Genomic DNA, 22297 nt, shown 5'->3' on the forward strand with positions numbered 1-22297 from the left:
AATTAGTTTTTAATTTCGTCTGCATTTAGTACTCCATGCATGTACCGCAAGTTTGATGTGACGAGGAATCTTCTTGTTGCATAGTGTTAAAGTTGGGAGTTGGATTGAAGTAAACAAGGGGATAGAAAGGAATAGAAAGGAATAAAGTGTATTCCGTGAGGCTCACAAGCACGCTTCCCAAATGACAGATAAAAAGAGACGGAAGGAGTATTCCCAAGCGACAGATAAAAAAAGACGGAAGAAGTATTCGGTGAGACCAACCTACGGCTCCTTTATTCTCCAAATGGAATAATGTTCCATCCCGTATCCAATTTTCAAATCTACTCGATCCTAGTAGATGAGGACCACTTTGTTGATCAAAGACGTACCGACAACCCAGCCATATATCCAAATCCAAACAGCCACATGGCACGACATTTGTGTGATGAAGCAGCAAGTTATTCTTCAGAAGGACGGATTCAGCATTGACGCGAGCATCATCTCCAAAAAATTAAAGAAAAAAAAACTGAATCGCAATTGCTGGTGACACTGCTAATTGATTGCCGGAACGCACAGTCAGTTATTCAGAACAACACTGTACGGAACGGAACGGAACGGAACGGACTGATGGTAGTATGTTTCTACCTTATTTTTTGCGTGACAGTGCACTTGGTCGGGTAGCAGAACGGGTTCAAAAAGAAGAAGAAGAAGAAGAACGGAATGGGAAGCGGGGAGCATGTTGGGCCCACATGCCCGGTCCGCGGGAGCAAGATGGCGTCGGGTCTTAGCTTAGCCATCATCACCTGCCCCGGCGCGGCGAGGCGAGGGAGAGGGCTCGGCACCCTCCCTAGCGGTCATCGTGTAGCGGCCAGCGATCCTAGCCGAGCGAGAGGGGAAGAGGGACCGAGGGAGCGGGCCATCATTTTTCATTTGGGCCCTCCACCGCATCCACACATCCAAAACGTTTCGCCCGTTGCTGCGGCTGCTCTCCTCGCGCGCGCAAGCAGCTCCAAAGCGTGCACTGGCTTCATCATGATGATGTTCAATCTCAAGTTCTCTTCATAATATCCACATCGGTTCAAATTGAAATTTTAGTTTTTTTTCCCTCAAATACGCCGGAGAGGTGAAGAAAATTTGAAACTTTTGTTACAGATTTGAGGAAAGGAACAGGACACTTAATACTACTAGATGCCTGGTCGTTTTGCAGATGGGCCTCTACCTTCAGCATCACGATGGACATGCATTTCATGACAATGACATGGACGGAAGCAGAATCGTGGTTCAGTATGGTTTGCTTGCATCCCGTTGACTCGATGTAATGTAATAGGCCCTGGGAAAAGATGAACAAATTGGCTGCGTGGAGTCTCACACCGTACAATCTCAAACTTTGCATCCTTAGTTACTCTCAAGTTGCAGCAATCTGTTAGTAGAGCAGAAGAGTTTTGAGTTTTCTTGTTTGTGAAAAGGTCTCAGCAAAACAAGTGTACCTATACACGGCTACACCCCTACTTGTTTCTTGTAAGAAGATTTTTCTTGTAAGAAGATTGCCCGCATGAATAAATCGACACTCAAAAGTCGCATTGGGAACATCTGATTGCATGTTCTGAACCTTCCTTGTCCTATCTCAACTCTGAATTCTCGTTGTCGCGTACTAATGCAGCCTGATGCATGGAATGGATAAACAACATAGAGCCACCATCGTTTACAAAAGAACTCCGTCCGAGGAGGATGCCGGTCAGATTCACCGATATGCCTGTCAGCGGGGTAGCTGCTAACTGCTCGACCCGCGCGCGCCGAGCTTCTTCACCTCCACCTTGAGGGACTTGAGATACCTGACGGCCTCGTCCAGCACCGCCGGCGTGTCCATCCGGTCGCCGCCGGGGATGATCCCCTTGAGCGTCCGCACCATCTTCTTCATCCGCTCCTTCTTCTTCTCGCCGCCGGTCTCCTGCTTCCTCCCGCCGCCGCCGTACCCGGACGAGCACGTGGAGTCCGGCGAGCCCCCGGCGCGGCACCCCGGGGTGCGGCCCGTGCTCAGCACGTCGTCCTCGTCCTCGCCGTCCTCCGTGCTCATCAGCGCGTCGATCTCCTCCGTGTCCTCCTTCTGCCGAACCGAGGCGGCGCCGCCGCCGGCGTCCTCGTCGTAGGCGGTCTTGCTGGCGTAGGCCTGATCGTAGCCGTAGCAGCGGTGGTCGTAGTCGTACCCGCCGCCGAAGTTGTTGGCAAGGGAGGGGTGGAACATGACCCGGCTCCGGTCGTACGTCTGGTCGAAGATGACGTAGTTCTTGGGGCAGGTGTCCGACGCCTGGAACTCCAGCCCCGTGAGCGGCGCCGGGAAGTCGTGCTGCCTCCGACCGGCGAGCGGGTCCTCGTAGGCGGCCGGCGCGGCGGGATACCGGTCGTTTGCCGTGTAGTACGCGCCGTAGCCGGCCATGTCGTTGTCGTAGCCGCCGGCGCCGTAGCCATAGCCGTAGCCGTAGCCACCATACCCGGGGTCTCCCTGCATCGGGCTGCTTGGTTTCTGGTTGTCTGTGTGGGAAATCTAGCAAGATTCTAGGCAGGCTTTTGATTGGAATGAAATTGAGCAAGGAATTCGAGGGAATTTTGTTTTGTTGACAGGACTTGGGAGCTGGCTTTTTTTGTGGTTGAATTCAAAATTGTTTCAGTAAAGCCTGGTTCGGGTTTGAGGTTTTGTTTGAAGGAGAGTGAAGTGGGGACTGATGGCCGGCGCCTGCAACAAGCAACAAATGGAAAACAAATTAGAGTGATATTTGGATGTAAAAGCAAACGATATTTTTCGAACAGAATAGTGGTTACATTTTTCGGATGATGAAACAATTTACAATGATAGTTGCAACTCGTTCTAAAGCGTGTTACAAACTTATAATAGGATCAATTTACAAGGTGAGAAGATAGCACCGATAGAAGAGAGCTAGAGCAATTTGGCAAGTTGCATGGGTAAGTGCGAGAAGACCTTGGAGTGAAAGCTAAAGCGACCATGAGTGCATTAGCAATTAGTACGTATCTAGCACTTTGTGGACAACAACAGGGCCTGCCAATTAAGGGTAGTGACAATGTATGATCCAGAATTTCGCAGGCTATGCTGGCCGACACATAAATTAGCTTATCCTAGGCAGTGCATCAGAACAGAAAGTGCAGAGCATATGCAAAAACATAGCAGGTATGGGTGGATCAAGTCGAATGGCTTGCTACTCTACCACTACATTTTCAGAACGAAGCAAATTTTGAATTTTTTTTCTCAAATTGGTAGCAGCATCGAGACTCTGCTTCCCAGGCCGAGGCAAAGGCAGGCTACTGCAACTTTGTTAAAGTTTATATCGGCTTACTGCTGCGACTTTTGGCAAATATACTAGTAACAAAAAGTTGACAAGTTTCTTGAAAAGTTGAGAAGGCCGTCACTTTGACTGCCCAAAGCATTGTCAACACGCTGGCAGCGTAGTGGACCCGCGACCACTTTCCCTATCCACACTAGCCGTAAACTCGTAACGGACAGCACCGAGAACACAAGTTGGCTGCCTGCTTATCCGCCTACCAGATACATACAGTACATACGAAGAGGTGACGATCCGATGCTGATATGGGAAAATTGAGCAATGGTGACGGAAGGAATACCTGAATTGCCGAGGTGTGGCGATGTGTTGTTGGCGACAGGGCGCTGCTGGCCTAGCAAACTTGCAACGCGAGATCACAGGTTGGCGCGGAAGAACACGAGGAACGGCATGCTGCCTGCTCCCTTGGCCTCCTTGGCGTCCGGCTGAAATCCTGAGAACACAGCGCCAAACGATCGATCAGCCCCAGGATCAGTCAGCTTGAACAGAGAGAAAGAGCAGGATGCGGTGATCAGGGCCATACATACCAGTCAAGGCAGGACAGACAATCCGAATTGAAACGACAGCACCGATGGAGGTCGAGAACAGCGGGATGGAAACGTATTGGGGGTGGCAGAGGAGGGGAAGGGCACAGGGTTTGGTCTTATACAACGGGCGAGCAGAGGCCAGGCCGGTGGTGGTGGATCGGATGGATGCTCGTGCAGTCGTGCTCCCGATTGCCTCTGCCCTGTCGCTCGGTGTGTTCCTTTTGCTTGGGGCAGGCACTTCTTTTGAGTGATACAGAGAGAGAGAAGGGGAAGAGGGCAAGGAAGGTGGAGCGGCGTGCGGCAGCAGTGGCGAGCGCAGTGATGGATGGGCCGATGCGGGCGCGGGAGCCGAATGAATGAGGTGGCGTGCGCACTCGATGGGTGCGCGTGCCTTCCGCCTCCCACCGTGGCCTCCTCCTCCCTCTCTTCAGTGGTGGAGGTGGGCATCGTGGCAGAGCAATCCATCCATCCCCCAGGCACGGCACGCACGCTGAGCGATTATGAGGCGCGCGTGCGGGATCCGGCGGGGGCTCGGCCGCTCCGTGGCGGAGCGCGCGCGCGGGCGGCGTCGTATCCGCATCGGGGCGGGCGGGCGGGCGGCGGCTTCTGGTGTGGTTCGGTGCCGGGCCCCGCCGGTGCCTGCGCGCGTGCCCCCGGGGCCATCGATGCCAGCCAGCCAGCTGCGGGAGTTGAACCGAACCGGGCTAGGCGGCAGCTGCTGCTGCTGGCGGTGGACCACCGGACACGCGAGATTGCTTCGTCCGGATTGTACTCCACGTGCTGTCAGGGGAGGAGGATCATGCCGTCCGGTCGGGCCCGACGGACCCGAACCCCGACGCCGCCCGGCCAGCTGCCGCACTCGATCGCCCGCCATCGGGCGCCGCGCGCCTGGACTGCCTCCGTTCCCGTCTCTCGGCGTGCTGCCGCCGCACTCCATCACCATCACCTCGTCTGGCCTTGGCCCTCAGGGGGTGTTTGGATACGAGGTGCTAAACTTTAACAGTGTCACATCGGATGTTCGGATGCTAATTAGGAGGACTAAACATGAGCTAATTATAAAACTAATTGCAGAACCCTGTCCTAATTCGCGAGACGAATCTATTAAGCCTAATTAATTCATCATTAGCAAATGGTTACTGTAGCACCACACTGTCAAATCATGGACTAATTAGGCTTAATAGATTCGTCTCGCGAATTATACTCCATCTGTGCAATTAGTTTTGTAATTAGCCTATGTTTAATACTCCTAATTAGCATCTAAACATCCGATGTGACAGGTGTTAAACTTTAACAGGGTGTTGCCAAACACCCCCTCAAGCGAAGCGGGGAGACCGAGACCGGAGAACAATCCAAGATCCATCATGGCGACGAACGCCCTTTTCTTTAAGCTTTTGTTTTCGTCTCTTCTCTCCACCTCGTCTTCTCTTCCCTTCTTCTTCTCTTGCCTCTAGGAGAAGGAAAGCGGCTGCCATGAAAAGATCCGTCAACGACTCAGCATCTATCCACTCTTCCTCTACAGATTAGTAATTAGAAGAAATCGACACACATGCAGCACCAAAGATGTACCTCTCCGTTCCTGTGCTGTACAGCCAATGTATGTTGCTTCGACCATGTATACGCACGCTGGCACACAACAAATCTCCACAAAATAATAACTGCTCCGAGTCGCTTGCAGTTGTAGGAAATTTTGGGCGGGCTGTATTTTCAATTGGATGCTCAGCTTTGCCACCCGAATCTACACAGTTAAACGGTCAGCGTCAATGGATCTACGACTCCAACGGAGTCTCCAACTGCACGGACAGCTGCGGTCCTGAAACCAATGGGTGTGGTGAGCACTCTGCATTTATTTGTCACAGGCTGGCTTCACCAGCTTCTTCACCAGGCAGGCTGCGGTTCTGAAACTCCAGGTCCAGCTTCTTCTTCAGCTGCCTCCATGGACCTCAGGCTTCACCAGGAGTCTTGAGCCAAAAGATGGTGACTACAGATGGTCAACATAGCATGCTATGAATGGGCCTAAAAAATAACAGCACAACTATGAGCTCAAACAAAAAGGTCAAGTTCCGGATCACAGAGCTTCAACACAGTAGTCACCCTGATGCCAACCACTATGGCACACACACAGCTCTAGAACATATACACCATACACATTCCTGTGTCTGTATGCACTAATAATATGGGCATATATTTTGCAAAATATTAAACATCCCCACACTGCTATCTCTTTACTCGATGGAGCTTTCGACAAGAGCAAAAAAAATGATTAACAATACATAGCTACATGATAATGAGAGCAACAAGCATCAGTGCACGACTAAAACAAGAAAACAAGTTAAATACACAAGAAACATGTATATACAGAAAATTAAGCATGCATCCAGAGGAAAATGTATGAGCAATCATGGTACGATATTTACTTTTCAAATATTTCTTCTGTTTCCCCCCTCTTTTCCCCACATCAACATATTGATGCCAATCCCAACTGAAGGTGTCCAGTGTGGACATTATTCACCATCAAGTTTTGAGGTGAAAATGCTGATTAGTAACCAAAATAGTTCTTTCTAATGGGCAGCTTCCCCTAAGTTACAGTCTCATACAAGAAACTAAAATAGTTTTTAAGTTCAAGCCCTAGAAACTAGAGATTAATAGGAACATTAGTTGTCCAGGTAGAATGCTTAGAACAGCTGCATGATCTAACCCAAATCAATATCAAAATTAGCAGCCTATATACTCAACTAGAAAACCTAGTGAACGTGGCGTTGTGTTATCTTGGAGACATTCACAAGGTCTACAATCTTGCCATAACGAAGCACTTCTGCATAAATCAATAACCATTCATGGTAGCACATAATAGTGAAGTGCTTAAAACTCAATTTTCACTCGTTTTGACAAAGAACAATTTCTCCTCAGGTTTACATTTAAAACAATAGAAACAGTTCAGCTAATATCTAATCAGGACAGCTTCCCATTGGCCACATTTTAATTAAGTAAATAACAATATGGTAAAAAATCAAGCCAATGTTGTAGTTCTTAGGTAGGGTAGTATCTGGCACTTGACGATTCTTTTTCACTAAATAGATACGGGCATACAGAATTTTAACTACTCTGTTTCATGCCACAGTTACTTTTTGCTCAATGGAGCACAAATGTATCCAGAGAAGTTTTTTTGCAGCATATAAAATGTAAGTGTTGTCAATCAATTAGCATCATACTGGTAAACTAGTTCACCAGTGCACCACTTACAAGTGTACAGTTGTTACAAGCGTCATACTCACACTTCCTTACATTTAAGCTAACTATGCAAATTGAAAAATAGTTGCAACTAAATCAATAAGATATCCATAATCCACCATAATCCATTATTGCCAAACAAGTAAATCCAGCTCAGGATTGTAGTAAAATATCTATAGAGCACCTACAACCAGCAGTGCAGCACCACCAATAACACTAAACCGTAAATGCAATAAACAGGTAACATACAAGGATGGTACAAGCTAATGCTTCCTATAATAAATAAGACCTAACTACATATTTATAAGATATACTATGCTTGGCATCTTTCACTGCACAACCATTATGATTCACTATAATAGTCTTACATTTTCGGATAAGCTTTGTCTAACCGTTAAGGCCATAACTCCATACATAAATAGACTAGTTTGGATTTTGGAACAGAAGGACATAACACAGCGGCAGTTGTGATATAAATACCTTCACCGTTGTCATATAAACTACCCTAGCTTACATCAAGTTCAGTTTAGCTTTGGATATATTTACAAGGTTTAATCTTTTTTTAAACTAGATATTCACAAGTAAAGATATAGAAAGACAACTACTTTACATCAACTTTTCTCTAATGCTTTCATGGAAGTGGCTAACTTTGAAAGCAACAAACATGCCTTCTTTGCTCTCCGCCTAACCACAACCGACATATCAAAATTAAATAAACGAGAACACTTGATATGACAGCAACTAGAACACAAGAAAATCAAGAATCTCTTTGGGCTATGTCCTCAGAACCAAGGGGCATTTTCTCCACATGAGACCAACTTAACAATGACATAAGCAGTACGATAAATATGTAAATCACAATGTGCCATATAGCCAGCAAAGCAACCACAGTATTACTTCTTTAAAGCAAACTTTATTCACGTATAATGTATCGTACAGGGGAACAAAGTTGAATAGGCACGGCTTGTGATGATCTTGTTATGATGCGCCTGACTGTTACACAAACTGATACGCTAATTACATGGTGCACTTAGCTTAACATATGTCAGCAACACCCAGAACAAAGGAACAAATATCTGAGCAGACATGCTGTCCTGTGTCCTCTAAAGCAGAAAAAAGAGGATCAGCGAATATGGGTCAAGGACGAAATGATTGTTGATTTCAGGGGCATCCAAAATTACATTAGGGGAAATCACTGTTTTGTCGCAATGAAAAATTTGAACTTCAAACTCAACCTATATTTGGAAGAAACAAAAAGACAGATCTAATTAGGGGGTAGATTGGAGTATCAGACCAATTAAAATAGTGTGGGATAGTAAACGAGCCAAAATTTTGCTCACGGTGTGAAGAAGACAGTGGATTGTTTGGGGTAGCAAAATGGACTTCTTCCTTTATATTTCATAGATGACAAAAAAAAGGCTGTGACACGCCACTATGATAATTAGTGAATCCTGACGCCATATTTCAGTGTATGGGTTAGGCAGGCTGTTGGCAAAGTAAATAACAGAATTAATTAAATTCAGATATTTGGTTTTTAAGATCACTATCCACTAGGGTCGTCGTCTTCTCCAAAGTTCAATCAAATAAACTGGAATTGATGCATGAAAGCAGGGCAACAAAATAGCATTACTGCAATTCAGTAAATAGAATAATGAAACCATCCTAAAAAAAACATTGCTAGTATTGCAAACTGGATACCTGCTAGTACAATTTGACTTATGGTATTCAAACAGAAGTGACTAAGTCAATGACTTTGAATGTTCAAGCAAGTTTGCACTTTAGATATATATCAAACTTTGTAGGTTGAATGTCATGTAGCTTCCCTTTTTGTAAATGTGCTAATGCATTAACAGGTGAGCTGATGATAAACCCATGTTCCTTGGTTGTAAGTTTTACAATAGATAATTTCAGATGAAAAAATATTAGCTTCCGAAATTTTATGACACAGTCCCACTTGATCATCTTTCATGACAATAATTAGGATGACAGCGACATCTGAAAGTCTACATATACTTTTCTATGCAGTCAACAGAGTCCACATATTCTTCCATCAAATGTTCTTAGCCATTTGTATTAAAAGGGAGTGTAAGTGAACTTAGGCATAATGATTTCTCCATGAGATCTCCATAATATAACAGGAGCATAAGAGAGCAAGCATCAGTGGAAGAACAAGCCTCAGTGCGTATAACAGGAGGTAGCACGGAATTATTGATTCATTAGTGTGTAAACATGCATGTATTAGTTTGTCAAAACATATGGTACTAAAATCATCAAACAATCAGATACTCAGGAAACTTGACAAAATCAACAGTGCCGTAGAAAACAGTCAAGTCAATTCGAAGCAACCAAGCAAACAGGAATATACGTACTAAAAAGTACAAGCAATTGAAAGCAAATCGAAGACAATTTGACTGACCTGCAGACATGGTTGCCGTCGAGCATGAACACCTCGGTAATCCTTCCATTATCCGCAGATAAAGCTGCAACGGGTCCAAGCCGCTTCCTCTCCCCTCCCTCCCACGTTATTTGGCACCACTCCCCGGACTGTGGTGTACCCGTCGTAACCGCAGGGGAGCGGCGGGAGGGGTCACCAGGGCACCAGACAGTGGGGGCGGCAGGGTCGGGGAGGCAAGGGAGGGTTCGTTGCGGAAGAGGCAGAAAAAGTGTCGGCCGGAGGCTGCGGCGGAGCGGGAGCAGCGTGGCCGCGGAGAGGACCATGCGCCGAGCGCGGGAGGTTGCGCAGCAGGTCGGGGGAGGTCAGCAGGTAGAGGATGACGGCCGTGATGCCGTCCGGGAGCATGGGGATCAAAGACGCCGCCGCAGGCGCCGAGCCCGTACGCAGGCTAGGGTTCCGTCGATGCGGCCGGCCGCCGGCGCCGGAGGAGGACAGCGACGAGGCCATTTTGGTTGCGGCGTCAGGAGCTCGGGATTGACTCGCGAAGAGTTGAGGCCTTCAGGGGATGGGAGTTACCCTGACGTGTGGGGTAGGCGGGATCCTTGCGGAGCCCTCACACCTTTGGACACGATTCGGCTCGAGAAATATTTAAAATTGACACCAATTCTTAAACCTTTCAAGATTTTGACACCCAAATCTTAAAAGGTCTGCTGTGTACTTCTGCTTGCTTGCTTTGCTTTTCCGTTGGTGTTAATTGGAATGCTTCTTTTTAGACCATTGGAATGCTAGAGATACCGAGCCAATACTTCTTCAAATGTGCAGCAAATTTAGCCTATACTCCCTTCTATAACACTTATTCATATTGTCTAGATCTAAGTTTTTTTTTATTTGGAATCAGGCGAGCGTTTCGAACAGTAGTCTATGCATTGTACACAGCAAACTCACGTCAATCAATCACTGAATTTATCTACTACGAATTGTTCAACACAAGAGACGAAATTTAGTAGCTAACTCCTGCATAGTCATCACAAATCCGAGGAGGAGTGATCCGTTTTATTGCAACGAATAGATAGATAAACGAGTGCCATCATGAAGAGCACGTGAACGAAATGCAGGCAAAAGCATCCACAAGGCCGCAATGCATGAGCACGTACGGCTGCTAGCTAGCTACTAGCCGACGACGGGGACCTTGGCGACGAGGCCGGCGGAGTCGCGCGGGTCGTAGAAGACGCGGACGCGCTTGGGGTTGAACCCCTTGGTCAGCTTGATGCCGAGCGGGAGCACCTCCACCGCCAGCTCCGGCCGGTCGTGGTTGATCCGCATCACCGCCGGCGTCGCCGGGATGCCCAGCAGCTCCGGCCACGACGTCCTCTTCGGGTCGGCGCCCGCCATTTCTCAAAACCTCCTTAGAAATTGGCTAATGATTTACTCTTAATCGATACTGCATACGATATGCAACGACATCTGGTTTCATTTGTACGGTGTTTATTTATATGGTTATCAGTGTTCAGAATAATAATGTATGCTCGTGTGCTGGCACCAGCCGGCAAGCCGCCCGTTGCCGGAATTCTTTGGTTGTGTCACCCCTGCTTGCCAGCTGCGTCGTTGCGCTCATGACTGCTGCAGTAGTGTTATAAGGGTGTTTGAATACTGTGTGCTAAACTTTAGCAGTATCATATTAGATGTTTGGATGCTAATTAGAAGGACTAAACATGAGCTAATTATAAAACTAATTGTAGAACTCGTGTGCTAATTCGTGAGATGAATCTATTAAGCCTAATTAATTCATCGTTAGCAAATGGTTACTGTAGCAACACATTATCAAATCATGGACTAATTAGGCTTAATAGATACATCTTGCGAATTAGATTCCATCTGTGCAATTAGTTTTGTAATTAGCCTATATTTAATACTTCTAATTAGCATCCAAACATCTGATATGATATGATAGGTGCTAAACTTTAGCAGGGACATCTAGCACGTGTGGTTTGCCAGTGTTCTCACAAACATCCTGCAGGCTGGTGACGGCAGAGTGGCAGACCCATTCAAACTGTTAAATAAAAAACTATTCAACTTTTTTTTGACCTATTCAACATTTTAGACGATGGAATAATTAAGACCTAAGAGTGTAACTCTATCGTCTAAAATGTTGTGGTCTGAAAGTGCGGTTTATTTTGTAAGTGTTCGGAATAACGATAACATGGCTTGCCAACTGGATCAACGTTGCATATTCTCTCTATTAGATCTTACCGGTTATATTTTACCAATAATTAAAGGGCTTTAAAAAAGCCAGTGGATATGCTCAGAGAGAATATTTACAAAGTGTAATGAACTTGTGAGATTATTTGCTTTGTGATTTCATCAAACAAAATCATAATCATAAGTAAGTAATTTTTTTAATATGAATCTAATAACATCAATTTGTATCACATAAATGAGATATTAATGGAGTAATTGTCTACCAAAACATTATCCTAGTGTAAAGAAATACACCTTGTAATTCCAAATGAAGGGAGTATATTCCATCGATTAGCACCTTATTTTCAGTTTTCTGCAGGGTGGCCAGCAGGAAAGACCGGTTCAAAACGTTAATTACCTACGATAGAATTCGTAGTACAGGAGTGAGATCTAATTTTAGTTTCACAGACGATTCATCAGAGAGCAAAGGGCTTGCCTTCGGTTTCAGTCAGTCAGTACTTGCACTCTTATAGTGACACTTTTCGAACGTTTGGTGTTGCAAAGGACACTAATCTCTCCGGCCGCGTTGTCACTTGTCAGTAAAAAAGGTAAGCAAACGCCAACAGAAAGGGGTGACAGAACCGAGGCTCTCTCGTTCCGTTTGTTCCCAAATCCATGCAAGAGTGTTTAACTTGGGTGACCCTATAAATACCATCCAGATAAGATGCATGCCTCTGCATCCAGCAGCTTCAATTCCTTTCTTCCTCCTCAGTCAGTCACACCTGCTCTGAATCAGCAGAGTGCACTTTCTGGTTAGCCTTATATAATTCCCACTACAAATTAGATCTTCTTGCATATCTCCATACTCGAAAACGATGGCAATGTTCTAATCGGTAATATGTCTCTGAGCTCTGTTTGTTGCAGATCGATTGGTTTTGCGAATCCATCGCCTCAAGGAAAAGATCGAGAGAGGATAATGAGCACTCCCAAGTCGTCGTGGCCGGAGGTGGTTGGGTGGCCGGCGTCAGCGGCGGTGACGCAGATCAACAGCGACAGGCCCGACGTGGCGATCGAGGTGGTCCCGGCCGGAACCAACGTGGCGCCGGGGTACAACGCCAGCCGCGTCCGCGTCTTCTTCGACGCCGGCAACGCCAGCGGCCCCGTCCTCTACACTCCCGTGGTCGGTTAATTAATCAGACTTGCTTTACAGTATCTGATGATGCCCAAGAAGAAGTTACGGGAATCCAGTTTTGTGCCTTAACTTTGTGTCGTTCGTCGTCGTCGTGTGCTCATATGCGTGAATGCTTTGAATAATACTGTTGTTGTTTTGTTCCTGTCGCCATGAATTCTCTCTTTGCAACAGTGCAATTCTTCGATGGCATGTTATCTTAAAAAAAGAGTTCAAATGAAACAGCTAATGTATGCATTTCTCGTAGATCCTCTCATACAATATATGCCACATAAGATTTTATCTGATATGGAAGAGAGAAAGGATGAAGAATAGATCGCTGTTTCGCGAAGCTTCCACCTCATAAGCTAAATTCTATGACTATGAGACTAGTACTCTACTATTGTAGAGTGGTGATTGTCATACAACTCATAATAAATTCCTTTATTCTATCCACAAATTAAGGGATTTAAGATTACTATGAGATAAAAAAACAAACCATAGATTTGTCAGCACACGAAAGAGGACACACAGTAGTTAATCGACTTGCCGGAAACTGCATGCCCCTGGGCTGAGAGGACGTACCTACAATAACAGCAGTAGCGCGCTATCTGGAGTATTAATTTATTCCATTACGACGCCACACACATAATAATTAACCTTGTGCTGGTGACGATGTCGTTGACGGTGACCAAGAGGCGGACGCGCTGGGGGTTGTAGTCCTGGGCGATCGCCGAGCCCGGCCGGAACACCACCACACGTCGGGCCTGTCGTGGGTGATCGCCGTCAGTGGCGGAACTGAGGGGGGGCCGGCGGCGGGGGCCATGGCCACCCCAACAAAAAAAAATAACCCTATTACCCCTTTGAGTGTTTGTCAGCTAAGTCCATGGTCAATTGGTTAGCACACAGCAGGCAATTGCTGCCCAACGATGGCCAATGCACACGTACGTAATCAGGTTGCGCGAAGTGCTGAAGTGCTCGCCCGACGCCCCGGCGCTTGCGACGTTTCGTTTCAATCTTGTGATGCCCAGACCTCGCCCGCCGCCCGCGGACTCTGGCTCGGCGAGCTAGGGCGCGAGGCTGAGGCCGATGCCCGATGGCGCCATTGCGACATCGACGGGTGATGGACCGACGACGGGAAACAGGTTACCGCGGCGGCGTGGCCGCGAGCCCGTGATGAAGGCAACATCAATGACAGCGGGCAGGCGAGCATTAGGGGGCTGACTCTCCTGCATCTGCTTCTAATGTTCCTCCAACTCAAACAAATGTAAGTGCTATTTCCCTGATCCATAACGGCATATCCCAAAACTATTTACTCGCTCGGTTCTTTTTTATTTGATATTGCTCAGCTCAAATTTGAGCTAACCAGCGTCATGTAAATCAGAACAGAGGGAGTACAATTTTATTTCTTGTCTCATAATAGCATAGGATTTTTTGATGAAACTAGGCCAAATACTTGTAGGAAACCATGGCAAAATCTAAAAGAAAGATATTTTTGCAAACTATTGATCACTTTTGCAAACTATTTACTTTTGTGTATTGCCGTTGCATAATTAACTACTATAGTAATGACTAGGTTGAAAAATTAGGGTATAAATTACCAAATTATTAAACCGACAAATGTTCATCTGGCCCCCTTTAATTGCCACTGATCGCTGTCGCCGCTTCCGCCGCTGGCTTGCCCAGCAGCTCCGGCCACGAGGACTTCCCGTAAACCGCTTTCCTCATCTTGCCCGCGCCGTTGATCTATCTATCAGAGACGATCGACGACCTGTCACGCCTGTCTGTGTGAGATATATACTTGGCACATCGATGTATACCCGACGTGTGTGTATGTACAGATAGATAGATACACACACAAAGGCGCCTCGAGCAGCTGCTAAACATGCATGCATGCGTCAGCAAGCTGCCCTAACAGCACGTACTACCGACGCTAGGTTTTGCTAGAAATTAACGCTCTGGAATGGTTAGTACATGCGTAACAATATGCCTCGTTTGGTCAGCTAATCTATTGTCTGCTAATGATGCACAGGAAGAAATTTATATTTAATTTGTTCATGCATATATATAGCATGCAGTGGAGCAATAACAACCGTGTATGCATTAATTATGCTAGTTGCTTGAATAATAGTATTGTTGTTCCAGTCGTCATTATTCGTTCTCTCTTTTGCAACAGTACTGTGACCGTAGTGGAACTGCAAATATCTCCATGGCCCAAAGGATCATCGGGCATGATATGGCTTCTCCCATTCTCACGCGTTCTTCTTGCAGATGCAGTGCAAACTGCGCAAACCATATGCTACGTTGATATCGCCCAAATTCGTCTTTGCTTTGTCAACCCTTTTGCCGGCTTTGCACTGCTGGCCTGGTTATTCTTTCTGGGGCACGTACGACTCTAAGGGCCTGTTTGGGACTGCTCCGCTCCAAAAAAAATAGCTCCACTCCACCAACTCCACCTTTTGTCAGATCCACTCCACCAACTCCAGAAAAATAGGGAGCTGGGTACCTGTTTGGCTACCGGATCCAAATTCAGCTCCAAAAATTATAGGAACAAGTGGGAATTGTCGTTTTTGCCCAAAGGTTTTGCTCTGTGCTACAGTTCCGCGCTACAGTACCATGCTACAGTACCGCGCTACAGTACCTGTGCCGTTCATGCACTGTTCATGTTTCTTTTTTCACATGGAAAAAAAAATTGGCGGCGTCCGGCGAGGTGGCGGCGGCGGCGGCGGGGGCGTCACATGACGCTGCACGAGTTGGCGTTCTCCTCGTTGAACATGTTGTTGTACGACTCCTGCGGTGGGGACGACCGGATGCCCGGCGGACCGTACATGAACTCCATCATCGGCGGCGGCATCATCGGCGGGTACACGTACGACGCCCAGTCCACGGCCGGCGGCGGCCAGGCCGGCGACGCCAAGGCAACGGCCGGCGGGGCCCAGGCCATGGCCGGCGGCGCCCAGGCCGGCGGCGCCCAGGCCGCCGGCATCCAGGCGGGCGGCGCCCAGGCCGCCGGCGCCCAGCCCGTCCGCGCCCAGGACAGGGACGGCCGCGCCCAACCCACGGCCGCCCACCCCCAGCACAGGGTCGCCGCCGGTCGCCTCCAAGTCCTCGACGGCCACGGGTTCCGCACCGTCGGCCATGGGCGGCGACGGGTGGAACGGGCGCTCGAGGCCAGATGCCGGCGACGGAGGAGGAAAACCAGGCGGTGGCGCCGAGTCTGGCGCGAGGACGGCGGCGGAATCACCGGCGGCGCCCAGGCCGGAAGCTGTACGGGCGGCGGCGGGCGGGCGGAAGAACAGGAGTCGCGGGCGGGCGGAAGAACAGGAGCCTGGGCCACGGTTGTTTTTTTTCTTTCGGAACGGTACTGTAAAGGGTGGCATTGGTGGGTAATTTCTACCCAACTCCAAGAGGGGTTATAAAAGTTGTTTTTTGAGAGCACCCTTTGAGGAGCTCCAGGAAAATCTTGGAGTTGCCCCCCAGATCCACATTTTTTTTGGAGTTGGTATAGTTGGAGCTGAAGGTGTTTGGCAAGATGAAGCTGGAGTGGAGCTATTTTTTTTGGAGTGGAGCAGTCCCAAACAGGCCCTAACTCTACAACAATTTGATATTTCCCGGGCTTTTTTTTAAAAAAAATGGTTGGTAATTGTTCTTGTTCACATTTTTTCTCTCCAAAAGGTCAAGGGTTTTGTAGTTCAGTTTGGACAATCCTCAATGAAAACAAGTTAGCAACCAAGATCTATCCCCAACCAACAATTCTCAATTATAAAAAATAGTTGCCCCTACTAAATAACTTGTGGGAAGTGCCTCAACTAGACTACTAGAAACTCTTAGGTTATTTGATTTTTTTTTAAAAAAGACCAACAAACTGTCAGCTATTTGTAAAAAAAAAGGATCGGGGACATTGAGAATCTAATTAACTACACACGCACCGGTGTTCTCAGATATATCAAAGAGTGTTAACACTAGGAAAAAACTTCAACCAAACTTGTTCAATTTAGGTACTGTAAAATCATCCTCGATCGCCAGTCTAGCAGTTTAGGGTTTAGGGTTAGCACCCCTGTTCAATTTTGTTCTGCATGCTAAGCTGATACCATAAATCGTGATCAAAGGACATCCAAGTACGTAGTAGCCAGTGAGCAGCAGTACAAACTACAAAATTGAGCCGGAACTTAGTGTAACCGTTCTATTAGGAGTTGAGATAACCTCGGCTTATAGTGTTCACCAACAGCAGCACAGTAGGTGTTTATTCCATTACACGTACCCCACGCATGCACACACGCATATAGGCTCGTGGTGGCATCGTGGAGACGACGATCGACACACACACACACACACACATATTAATAGCTAGCTTGGAGCCCAGCTAGCAGCTAGCTGCTGGCTAGCCGATGACGGGGGTCTTGGTGACGATGGCGTTGTTGTCGATGAAGACGCGGACGCGACTGGGGTTGAAGTCAGGGATGATCGGTGACCCCGGCGGGAGCACCTCCACCGACACGTCCGGCCGGTCGTGGGCGATCGCCGTCGCCGCCAGCGTCGCCAGCACCCCCACCAGCTCCGGCCACGACGACTTCCCTGGGATCGGCACGCTCATCTTGCACGACCGCGACTTCCCCGGGCCGGATCTATGTATCAGAGAGACCTGTCTCTCAGCTCGCTAGCTAGCTGTGTGATCGTGTGAGATACTTGGCGCATCGATCGATACCCGATTTATAAAGGGCGCATCGAGCAGCTGCTGGCACTACCGACGCCGGGGTTTTGCTAGGAATCAACGTTGGTGTGGTGAGTTCCTTTGGAGGACACACGAAGCCTGCCTCGTTTGGTCAGCTAGGAAATGGAGGCAGCAGAAATCCCCCCGTATTCCAATGAAACATGACATAGAATTATACTATATGTTGGCGTGCAGCCGCCACGACAACCGTCTATCGTATGTGTGTGTGAGAGAGAACCTGGGCCGGGCTACTAAATCAGTAGATCCACGGACATATTTTGCAGGAGTCAGTCCTCAGTCGACCAGGCATCGAACGGCCCAGGAGAGTGAGGGGGCCCATAATCCTTTTCTGGATGCAGCACACCTTTCTCATCAGAAAAGGAGTCGACGTGCAGCCCAACAAGGGGGGCGCCATGGCCCATAAGCTGCTGATAACCTCCGCAGGTTTTGAATTCATCATTTCAAACGTTTGTGTGATTCCCAGCAGAGTTGGCATGAGCTACTCGCGTCAGCAAAGCAAATTCTCTTCTTGATCCTGATGGAGTACTAATAATTCCGTAAGGTAATCATTTTTAAATAAATTACGTTAATTAGCTTGAAGGGAGTATACCATATCTCCGATAAGTCATAAATATATGTAGCGATAGGAATTCACTGATACTCCTATGTCTTAAATTTTAAGAGCAACTCTCTAGCAAAGGCGTCGAGCCCCAAAACATTTTGTTTTTAGGCTGAGGCAACAAAATTAAAAAACAGTTGTAAAGCCCCTACTAGAGCCCTCCAAGTAGGTGTGAACGTATACACGTTGCATTGACTCATCAACGGGGGCGGCAATCGATGTGGTGTGGTGTGATCAACCTCGCGCATGAAATCATGCATTGCAATTGATCAGTTACAGGTCGATGAGACAGAAACGAGTAGGTACAGTAGGAAGCAAGCAAGAGAGTGAGCATGGCAAGGCATTCATCGATCGTTCGATCTGCTGGCAGCAGCAACACACGACTGCATACAATGACACCGGTCGGGTACATCATATGGTACGTACTTATTATATGGTACGAACGCAATTTTCGACTTCCAACAACAAGCACCACTACGAACGCATGCACGCATCATATGGTACGTACTTATTATATCACGTACGGTCACAAACTCACACACGATCGATCGACCGAGATACGGTCGTCATCACACAAATCCTTTGTGTACCCGTGAACTAACGAAACGTGCGTCGTCGCCGGCAGCCTAGCCGACGACGGGCGTCCTGACGACGGCCAAGTCGCCGTCGAGGAAGAGGCAGACGCGGTGGGCGTCGAAGTCCGGCGGCTGGGCGTCGCCGGCGCCGAAGAACTTGACGAAGACGTCCTGCCTCTGCGACTTGATCACCGCGACCGCCTCCACCACGTGGCGCCCGACCAGCTCCGGCCACGACGACTTGCCGCCGCCGTCATCGTCGGCGCTGCCGCCCGCCGCCGCCGCCGGCGAGCCCCTGCCCATTATATTTATTCGTTCTCACTTCTCACCCCTTTTGATTTCTCGGATGAACAGTTAATTGAAGCTGCCGCTTGTGCAGGTCGATGAAGCTGCAGGCAGCTAAAATCTTGGGGCTATTTATGGGGTTAGCCATGGCCACGGGCCGACGGAGCAATCTTATCTTATCAGCGTATCTCGATATAGAGTATAAGTGTAAGAAAATGCTAAATCTCGATAGATACGCTTTGGTGTTGCCATGCAAGCTTGGCGAGTAGCGTCTAGGAGCAAACGAGCAAGTAGCTTGTCGTCACTGTACGGTACGCGTGAAGGCTGTGATAAGGCCAGAACCGGCATCGTCTCACCGACCACCTAATCTATACGTTCCAGTTCCAAACAAGAAAAAGGAAAAAAGAAAAAGACTATAGGTGCGTACGATACAGAAGCTTGGATGAAGGGCACGCTAGCGCTCTAGAGCAGCTCGACTGAAAAAAAAGGTGGTGGCTGGTAGACTGGCAGTTATTCTGCTGGGCTGTAGTAACATCTACATAGTGAGGTCCATTGGGCCGTTGGATGTGGCATAGTGGGCCCGTACGGCCCAACGAGAGGAAAATGTCGGCTAGGACTAGGATGGAGCTTGTGGTTAAGAGCTGTAATTTAAAGGTAACTAGATCTATCATTCCCCGCCGCAAACATCATTTAGCATTTTCTTATACTTATACTTTATATTTATACTTATACTTTATATCGAGATGTATAATAATATATATACACTAAGAAAATTAAAATGACCTATAATTTAGAACGGAGAGAGCCGGATATATATTATGCTAATTCAATATGGATTGTTTGCTTCCTCCCACCTTATCCACCTCGGTTCCCGCCTAATATAATACGTGGTTATTTATATATTTTTCTTACATTTGAACTTAACATTTGAAATAGAATAATTCAACATTGTACGGTATCGGATAGTATTTATGGTTGGCTTGGGGATCCAGTAGTAGTGTATGTTTGCATGTATTGTTGTCACAAGGAGCACGATGATCATCGATGTTGTCTTCGTGCGTTGCATCGACTGAATGGCAATATAATCGACGCGATCGATCGATCTCGCATGAAAGCATCGCACGTGGCCTTCGATCGATGATGAGACAGATAACCGTTCGCAAAGCATGCAGCCAGCAGAAATGATCAGCTACAGTATCAAGCAGTAACAGAGAGCACGAAGAAATGGCAGGCATCGTCTACATGTATCGAGCGAGCACAAAACGGCAAGGCATCATCGATCTGTAGCAGCAACAGCGCAACGAGACTGCATAGTGAAGTATATAATCGCACCGGCCGGGTACAGCGTTATTTTCCCCACACGTACACTGCATACTCACCCATCTTGCACACACATCACTGTACTTATTAGCAAGCTAGCCGACGACGGGCATCCTGACGACGGTGAAGCTGTCGTCGACGAAGAGGCAGACGCGGTGGGGGTCGAAGTCCCGGGGCTCCGGGTCGGCGGCGGCGAAGAGCTTTATGTGGACGTCCGGCCTGTCCGACTTGATGACGGCGACCGCGTCCGTCAGGTGCTTTCCCAACAGCTCCGGCCACATCGAGTTGTTGATCTGCACGGCGGCGCCGCCGACCGCCGCCGCCGGCGAGAAGCCCCTAATTCCCATTTGACGGCCAGTTCAAGCTAGCTAGCTGCCGCTTGTGGTCGATGAGTAAGCAGGCAGCTCAAATCTGTACTTATGGGGTTAGCCATGGGCCGATGGAGCGAGCATCGGTTTCGCCCATGATTCGTGTGCGCGCGCACGGTGACGACACCCTGCCACCGCCACGTCACGCGTGCTTGGCGAGTAGCGCCTTGGAGCAACCGAGCAAGTATCTTGTCGATCGTTGGTCACTGTACATAGAGTGTACATACGCGTGTAAAACCTTTGGAAAGTAATAAGATTTCCCTGCTATGGCAAAGCCGGAGCCGCCGGAAAAGGCGTCACTGTCATCAAAACGAACGGCGACTGAGAAGCTCGGACTGAGCTAGGCTTGCCCGGCCAGCAGCTCCGGCGGCCTCCGGCCACGACGTTTTCGCGCCGTCGGCGGCGGCTGCGTCGCCGACAGGCAACCTCAGACAAGCCTCTGCACATCTTGGAACAGCCGTCCAGGAAATATAGGATTCTAGGATGTGTAGATCCTTTAATTTCATTGTTCGATCAGCTAGGTAATAAGCTAGCTGCGTCTGTGAGTTCCAGCTAGGTACTGGTCGCCGCGGATCGTCCATCGAGCCCGGACGGCTGCGTCGCGTTCCGGCGGCGTCGTCGAAGAGCGCCCTCACCTACATCCAAGCTCCGTTGCCGTCGTCGCAGAGCCCGACCATCCCGCGCCACGCCGGGGCTCCCAGCGAGTGCGCGCGGGAACGCCGGGGACGCAGAACGGTAGCCGGCGCTGCTGAGCAGTCACGCCGTGAGCTGCGAGAATGCCGGAATCGGGGGCGGACGGTAAATGAAATACCGTCCACCCCTTGGCTCCTTTTTTTCCCTCGAAATTACACCCGCAGACAGAGTTAAACTACCAACATAGATGACACCGAAAGATTACGAAACTTAGTTTTTTAGACACCAACATGAAACCAAGCAGCTAACAAAAGACTACAACTAAACACCAGCTTGCATTTCCATTTTTCCAGATTTTTGCATTCTCCACCGCATCTACACCTTTTTCGCATCATCTTGACAAAAGCCATTCTTCTACTAAAGCAGTACCACTCCTGCATCACTCGATGGAGCCTCTGAGGGTGAAATTGTAACGCCGTCGTCTTGAGTGCTTCCGCCCTTTCTTCCAGCTTCGCTTGTCTTCCTCCTTTTTGTAATTCTACCCAGAACATGAGAAACGATGAGGCAGAGCAAATAATCTCAATAGGAGATCGAATAATTTTTCTATCAAAGCACACACTATTCCTTGCTAGCCAAATGTCCCAGCAAATAGTAGAAAGCCTAACCATGTGAAACTTCCTACCAGATTGAAGAATAGAATTAGCCCAGATCCAAAACTGTTCCAGATTATAGGGTCTACAGTTTGCTCCCACTACCAACGCAACCAAACTCCAAATGTATTTAGCCATAGCACATAAAAAAAACATGGGTTCTAATGTCTCTCTTTCTAAGCAGAAAGCACACGATTCATCTCCATGCCAATTCCGTTCCACCAAATTATCTTTTGAAAGAATCGCATTGTGTTGCACCAACCACATGAAAATCTTAATTTTCAGTGGCATCCTTGCTTCCCATATCTTTT

At 48.0% G+C, this 22297-nt stretch overlaps 2 protein-coding genes and 1 long non-coding RNA gene across 3 annotated transcripts; all 3 read right to left on the bottom strand.

Annotated features, from left to right (window-relative positions):
* Positions 1 to 1344: 1344 nt before the first annotated feature.
* On the bottom strand, positions 1345 to 4883 carry LOC101767753 (transcription factor bHLH144). Its single transcript, XM_004951996.3, has 3 exons — positions 3857 to 4883; positions 3613 to 3762; positions 1345 to 2710 (listed from the first exon to the last, which is right to left on the bottom strand). Exon 3 carries the CDS (start codon positions 2483 to 2485, stop codon positions 1751 to 1753), a length of 735 nt encoding a protein of 244 aa, XP_004952053.1. The 5' UTR covers positions 2486 to 2710; positions 3613 to 3762; positions 3857 to 4883; the 3' UTR covers positions 1345 to 1750.
* A 253-nt stretch (positions 4884 to 5136) lies between these two features.
* On the bottom strand, positions 5137 to 10025 carry LOC101768163. The gene is made up of 3 exons (XR_214456.2): positions 9501 to 10025; positions 5423 to 5869; positions 5137 to 5321 (listed from the first exon to the last, which is right to left on the bottom strand). It is a non-coding gene; the product is annotated as an uncharacterized LOC101768163 (long non-coding RNA).
* Positions 10026 to 18781: 8756 nt separating this feature from the next.
* LOC101768825 (subtilisin-chymotrypsin inhibitor WSCI) lies at positions 18782 to 19033 on the bottom strand. Its single transcript, XM_004951998.1, has one exon. It carries the CDS (start codon positions 19031 to 19033, stop codon positions 18782 to 18784), a length of 252 nt encoding a protein of 83 aa, XP_004952055.1.
* Between the last annotated feature and the right edge of the window lie 3264 nt (positions 19034 to 22297).

This window comes from Setaria italica, chromosome I (genome assembly GCF_000263155.2).
Source record: "Setaria italica strain Yugu1 chromosome I, Setaria_italica_v2.0, whole genome shotgun sequence".
Taxonomy (NCBI): domain Eukaryota; kingdom Viridiplantae; phylum Streptophyta; class Magnoliopsida; order Poales; family Poaceae; genus Setaria; species Setaria italica.